This window comes from Ruditapes philippinarum, unplaced genomic scaffold (genome assembly GCF_026571515.1).
Source record: "Ruditapes philippinarum isolate M1 unplaced genomic scaffold, ASM2657151v2 ctg8250_1_1_1_1, whole genome shotgun sequence".
Taxonomy (NCBI): Eukaryota; Metazoa; Mollusca; class Bivalvia; order Venerida; family Veneridae; genus Ruditapes; species Ruditapes philippinarum.
This window is the reverse complement of record NW_026859817.1, coordinates 34,631-42,520: the sequence shown is the minus strand read 5'-3', so window position 1 is coordinate 42,520 and position 7,890 is coordinate 34,631. Positions and strand designations below refer to the sequence as shown.

Below are 7,890 nucleotides of genomic sequence, written 5' to 3'. Positions count from 1 at the left end.
TTTACCACCCAGTCTTTACTTATAATATAAGTATTGTACACGCTGGGGTTTGTACGTGAATACTAAAATAATTAATATATTTAGAAAAATGGGTACCCCGTGAGACAGAATGAAAGGCTTTGATAATAATGAACAATAAGAGATAATTAAAGACTTAAACTATTTAAGAGTAGTTCCAATTGCACGTATACATTTTGCTCTATCAATATATTTTTTGAAAAATCCTTACAACCTGTAAAAAAATATATATCAACGAGGAAGAATTGTCACCATATTGTTCTTTACAATTATTTGTTGGTTCAAATCTAAATTATGCATGTCTTGAATGGGTATTTCTAAATCAAAAGGGTTCAAAAGGGTTCAGCGCTGTATACGGAAAATAGGAAAAGTACTTTTTTGTAGTTAAACAGACTTGTTGTTCAAATGTTGAAATATTGGTTAAATTTTTTAATACAATTTTTTTTAAGTAAGATACATAAAACTGAATGATGATGTCAAAAATTGGACATACAATGCTAAAATGTTATAAGATACATATAGCGTTGCTTATAGTTATTAAAACCGAATGAAATCAATATAAAAACATTTTTGGTACATTTGAAACAAAAACATTTGATTGCTTTAAACCATATGTCAAAGGAGGACAAGAGTTCATCTTTGTTGAAAACTTATAATGCAAGTGTTTAATTGATTTGTTAATAATGTATTACTAATTTATCTCAATAACATAATTTCACAATGACAACACAGTTATAAGATTTTTTACATGGGAGGGTTTTTCCCACTATTGTTGAATGATTGCTTATAAGAGATGTTGTTTACTCACATCGTTGTTTGATCACTTGCTTGTAGTGATGAATATGATGAAACGTTTCCACTTCTTGCATCGGCTTCACATTCAAGCAGCCAGCTATGATAATACAGAGAAGAGCTTCAATTTGAGTACATTTTACTTTGACTCGATTTTCACTAAGTAGTTTTAGGCTTCCATGAAATTAAGAATTTATCATCAAGAAGTATAAAATTAATTATCCAATTTATATTAATCAAGTTTTAAAGTGGAATCAGTGAGCTCACCATTTTATATATATGGCGCAGTGTTGAAAAGTAGGATTAGGTTAGTTATTAATTTACTATATACTTATATGTATTTGATCATAACTTTAGATACGTACGATTTGGTATAATCTGAAAAAGGCCCTTCTTTTATGTTTTTCGCTTGTCTATCTGATTTTCTTTTGCTGTAGTGAAAACACAAATGAGATTTTTTTTAGATTTCTTTCAATAATCTTAAATTCATATGAAAAAAGAAATAATAATTATTCCATGACACATTATGGCCTAGTCAATTGCATCGTCGGATACCCACAATTGATAAACATGTCGCATAACATGCAATCAACCGTGGGTAAAATGAATCGATTTGCGTCGATATACAGCAACAGGTGCGTTAAATATCTACCAATGACATCGCGTTTAACAAATCTATATTCTTCAACAACGGAGGTAAAAAACAATAAAAAACAAAATGACAGCGCCCACGGTTAAAAACTGTTGTACTGCCTTGCTGAAATCAATGGCAAAAACTATCGCCAAATCAGTTCTTCTTCAAGCAGATATCAATCAGAAAGGAAAACACCACGCTGTAAAAGTAAATTATCTATACTTTCTTGCTGGAAATCGTTTAATTTTTCGATGTTGAACTTTTAACGTCGTCTATGGTTGTCTGTAATACCGAACGTCGTACAGAACGAGCGTTTTGATTGGTTTTAATCGCCTCATGAAATCGTGAGGCAGCCAATGAAATAGCTGCCTTTGACACACCTCTAATCGACTGAATATCGGCAAAAAATCCCACGGCTGATAAATGTTAATGGTTCGGCCGTGGGTATCCGACGATGAGTCAATTGTGGAAAAGAATAAATAACAATACCCTAAATCTCAGCCAACTGCAGAAAATTTTGATATTGACGACTGATATAATTTTTTCAAAAGTTTATATATTGTTCAGATAATACATATTTGAACGATGAGGACCTAAGCGATTAGATGATGAAGACCTCGAATGTCAGAAATAAAAGAAGCGATCTATTCACAAAATGATAATAAAAGTAGTGGTACTGATCACAAAAATATACCACCATTTATTTCGATTTATTTCATATATAAAACTATAATTGTATAACATAATTTATGAATCTGGAGAATACCCAACGTCATGTGGTCAGGATTCTTAACCAATATTGAAGAGAAGGGACAGTAATGAAGCAAAAATTACTGAAAGATAACACTTATGAATATTCTTGCAAAAATATATTCTCAACTCTTATCGAATCGTCTTACAAAATAGTCTACCAAATATAACAAAATATTGATAATCAATATGTGGAAAATAAACAGTCGACTGTACTTTTCTTTTACAAGCTATTATTAATAAATTATTATGTTCTCGTAAAAAGCTTTTACTGTGCATTCACAGATTTTGAAAAACGTTTTGACAAATTAGAAAAATATTGAATACAATTAACTAACGCAATTTAAATAATCATCACATAATCTAGAAATTTTAAATTTGTAGGCACAACTGAGTTCCAAGAGAAAATAGATTTTGTCAACAATGCAATATGCATGTCATAGAAAATAGATTCCATTCTTTACTCGTTTATCGTTTGTATTCTCATTGGATACCGTCCCAGTTCATTAAGTAATTCTTTACAAAAATGCTTAAACGGTTTCGGTCTGTTTAACAACCACCAGGTTGAGGTGTCGTTATTTTTTTCTATTTTTAGCTTTAATAAAAGAAATGAATTAACATATACCACCATTTGACTGTTGGAAAAAAAAACCGTAAACGCTACAAATCGTTTAAGCCTTACTTGGACGACGATATTGAATAACTGTGGCAGACCGTATGCATCTAAGAGCGGAATTTCATGCGTTTTCATGGTGATCGACGCACGTGTCTACGATTGCAAAGTGAATTCACCGAGACAAGACGTCTGTTCGTTAGACAGTTACGACGCGCTGAGCGAGTCTGCGAGCGAAATATTTCGATCGACATTGAGAGAACTTGCACAAATTACCCTAGAGCATTCTGGGATCATATTAAAAATCTCGGTCCGACACGGAAACCTTCGACACCTCTTGAAGTGTATGATGATAATAGAGATATCATTAATTATAATGAAATTGTGATTAAAAAATGGTCTGAGGATTTTAAAGATCGATATAATGTTGATGAAAATTGTGATCATTTTGATAACCAGTTTTATGAGGAAATTCAAAGAGAAAAACGTTTTATTGAAATCAGATGCTCGACCCCTTTTTCGAAGGAAATCCTGGTCTTGATTTGCCCTTGAATCGATATGAAATTGAAATTGTTGTAAAAGCCGCCAAAAATAGTAAAAGCACATTCCATGTGAAATGTTAAAATTTCCAATCATCATATATGTACTCCATTTACTTTTTGCTTGTGTTTTGATACGGGTATTGTTTTGTCCTTATATCGTATATATTCAGATTATAAGAACACATAATAGAATAAGAATAGTTGCCACATATTCCATGTCATAGGTATCAACGGAAGTACATGTATATATCATATTGCATCTATTTATAGACTAGATTACAACAATACATATATAAGTTGTCACAGGTCTTATACCAATTATATGGCTAAAAGCAATGATTGCCCCTATACCAAAAGATATTAATAAATATATACATATACCCTTGGATTAAGGAGCTATAAGTTTACTCTGGGTGGTTAGCAAATTATATTCAGCTGTGTTAAATAATAGAATAAAAAAACATTTAGAAGATCGAGAAGCAGACCGGATTTCGTTCAGTTCGTGAGGACCATGTTTATACCTCATGTACTATTATTAAAAATATACTTTTGAGTAAATTTGATACATTTGGAATTTTATTGATATAAAAAGGCATTTGACATTGTCAAAAAGGATGTTCTTTTATATAATCTTTCACTTAAAGTATAAATGGAAAATAATTATAACTCAATTAAGGCAAATTTGACGGATACATCGTCTTTTGTTAACGGACTGATTCCCGACCCTGATTAGAGTAAAGCATGGAGACAGCAGATCGCCAACAATCTTTGCTTACTTCTTAAACAATTTAGCTGAAAGTTTAAAGACCCTTAACAAGGTTGTACAGTTTAATAATGACATACTTTGTTGTTTGTTTTATGCTGATGACATGTTATTGTTGTCTGAGATGATCAGGATATGCAAGACATGTTAGATTAAATCACAGGAACTTGAAATTCTATTAATATTAAAAAATTAATGATAATATCCAAAATTTACCCCCTTTACAGTATAAACAAGCAATTATCATAGTATTGCAAGCAATCCATAAGTCCCCTACCGGTAAATGCCCAAGCAACATTCTGAAGGGCCATTGGCCATTCACTTATGTTTCTATTTTAAGTGATCACAGTAAACAGTTTTATGTACAGACAGACAGACAGACTGAAGGACACTCTAAAGTTATATTTCAAACATCCCTGTTATCAAAATATAACATTTTGAAAACAAAAGCGATTAGTAATCACATGTGTCGCCTCATGATGGCCAATTTCATGTTGGGACAAAGTTTGTGATAGACGGACAGACAGACGGCCAGTGCATAACTAGACTTGGTACAGATCATTCCTGTAAAGTTTGGATAAAATTGCACCAGTAGTTTATGAGTAGTCCGGACAAGCTTTTGCGTTTCTGGCAACACACAGAAAAAACATATTTTTATCAAAGGGCCATAACTCGGCCAAAAATCATTCAACCGGAAACCCCGTGCAATATGCACAAGGACTTGAGCTACAAATCAATCCTGTAAAGTTTCATTGAAATTGCTTTAGTGGTATAAGAGAAGTAGTCCGGACAAACTTTAAAAATAAAAATTATTAAAGGGCCATAACTCTGACAAAAATCATTGAACCGGAAAATGCTGATAATATGTACAACAAGACTTGGTATTGATTGTTCCTGTAAAGTTTGGATGAAATTGCAACAGTAGTTTATGAGGAGTAGTCCGGACAAGCTTTTGTGTATCTGGCAACACACAGAAAAACCCACCTTTTTACATTTTGCGTTATCGCGGGATCCAGTTTTGTGGACGGACGGACAGGCGGACGGACGGACAGACAGACGGACGGTAGGTAAACCTAAAGTCCCCTCCGGTAAACCGGTAGGGGACTAATAAACACAAGGAATGAAACGCCTTTTCCCAACCCCACATAATTTCCGCCGAAGAAATCAACAAAACAACGGATCAAAATAATCTATCGGGCAATTTTGATAAACAATACATAAATGCATCAAATACCACCGATAACTTTTTAATCGCGTAGATATTGTCTGCAAGATAACTTCATATACGTACGCTATTATCTACGTTACGTTTTACCGCGCTATTTGACGTCAACGTCACTTCTGACGTTTGTTGTTATTGTTGATATATTACTATAGAGATTTTGTACACATTGAGTCGAGAGTCAATACAGATCGAACCTACACAGCGCCTTTGTTTTATTACTTCCAATATACAAAACCACTTCCGCATTGGTGCCGTTTGTATAGATATTGCCTAATCATGAATCTGCAGAAACTTATTTCAACAAAAGAAGGTGATCGCAGAAATGTGCAGAGAAAATTAGCCGCAATAGATCAAAGGACTGAATGAAAATATCATCATCAATCAGTGTGACGATATTGAAACAGAAATCGTAGAAAGTGAAGAATATTCATACGATTTGAATATAGACTCATGACTTTACAAACAATAGTTCCGTTGATCAAGAAGACAACCCTATGGCACTGCGGCATACGAGATCGAGTACAATTGCGCAACATAAACTCCCAAAACTTACCATATCTATTTTTTACGGAGATCTTACCAACTGGCAGACTTTCTGGGACTTTTATGAGACATAATAAAAGAAGACTCATTTTTCATCTATATTCTACGTTATCGAACGTTCAAAAGTTCAACTACTTGCGATCTCTGGTTCAAGGTATAGCAGCACGGTGTATAGACGGGTTTCCTTTGACGAATGCGAACTGTTCAAAGGCAGTGAGTTTACTAAGGGAGCACTTCGGACAACCACAGAAGATAATTCATAGATACATGCAGTCCTTGCTTGAACTTCCAAGACCTAGCAACAATGTAGTAAGTTTTTAATGTTTTTATGATAAAATATAAACATTTATCAGAGGTTTAAAAGCACTTGGGCAGTCACAGGAATCTTACGGTAGTTTATTTATACCAATCATTTTAGAGAAGTTCCCATGCATAATGAAGCAAAATATGGCACGTGAACATCGGAGTGTAAACTGGGAATTACAAGAGTTAAGGTCAGCTATCTGTAAAGAAATTTCTTTCATGGAAGCAGGTATTCCTACTACTGATATTAACAACCGTGAAACTGATGTTCATATTCCCACAGCGTCATCCTATACTGGAACCAGACAAAGTACAAATGAACGTAAAAATGAATGTAAGAAAGAAGTCAAATTTCGGAAAACTTTCAAGAAAGTTTGTACTTTTTGTAATGATGAACATTCCCCAAACGAGTGCAGAAAGGTTACATCATATAAATCGCGTATAGACATTGTTAAAAAAGAACATTTGTATTTTATCTGTTTACGGAAACATCAAGTATCGGCATGTCGTTCCACAAATAGATGTCGTCACTGTCAGCGCAAATATCATTCGAGAACCTGTGACAAATCTGCAAAGCCATCAAACTCAAAGCTGAATCCCAATGCCGCAAGTTTCACCATACCAGCTACTTCCAGTGTTTCAAATCAACACGAAGCTGCAATTCCACACTCTATCACTCAGCTAGGACATAACGTTTTTCTGAAGACAGCCGTTGCTTTTGATGAGGTATCTCAGCGTTCTTTTATCACTGAAGAAATAGCGGAGAAACTACAAATTGAACCGACCGGAAGTGAAGTCGTTCACTTAGCATCGTTTGGTGATACAAGCCAAAGAGTACGATACATGAGAAAATGTTCTAAAATCTTATTACAGACGACTTTGAGAAAAGCATTGATGTTTTGATTATTCCAAAGATAGCCGTACCGCTGCGAAATATTAATCAGAATATATCAGCCCTACCATACTTTCACGGTTTAAAGCCAGCTCATCCAGTTACAATTGACAGAGATTTTGATATATCATTACTGATTGGAGCAGATTCATATTGTAAAATAGTTTAAGATAATGTAGTCCGATGGAATGGTCCAACAGCGGTGCAGTCGAGACTTGGATATCTTTTATCCGGTCCACTTTCGGTTTCAAACTCTCCAGCGTCAAGACAACACCAACTTTCGGTTTCTACACTTACAACGTCCATATCCCAACAGCCACCAGTTGCCACACAAGAACCGTCCACCCATTTATTGAACATTATAACGACATCCCCAGATTCCTCTGATATTGAGAGATTTTGGAAGCGCGAGTCCCTGGATATATCTCAAGAAGAAGAGAACCCTGAATCTACATACCTGGAAAACTACCGGCATGATTCAATCACCTACAATAACGGACGTAACACAGCCAAACTGCCTTGGAAATAAGATCACGCTGTACTATCAACGGATTATGAAGTACCAAGAACCGCAATGAAAACGTAATGAGACGTTTCCATCAAGACTAGTATTTTAGTATTCTACAGACGTATGGAGAAATAATCATTGATCAAGAAAAGAGAGGTTTTATTCAGAAGGTCGACGAATGTATCACGACACAACCTAAGATAAATTACTTTCCGCACCACGGCGTCAAGAAAGACTTAGTCACAACACCGATACGCATCGTACATGACTGTAGTTGTCATCAGTCACGTGACCAACCAAGCTTAAA

General features: G+C 34.6%; 1 protein-coding gene across 1 annotated transcript; it reads left to right on the top strand.

Annotated features, from left to right (window-relative positions):
- Positions 1–6,327: 6,327 nt before the first annotated feature.
- Positions 6,328–7,604, top strand: LOC132757989 (uncharacterized). The gene is made up of 2 exons (XM_060749486.1): positions 6,328–7,017; positions 7,392–7,604. Exons 1-2 carry the CDS (start codon positions 6,328–6,330, stop codon positions 7,602–7,604), a joined length of 903 nt encoding a protein of 300 aa, XP_060605469.1.
- Positions 7,605–7,890: the final 286 nt, after the last annotated feature.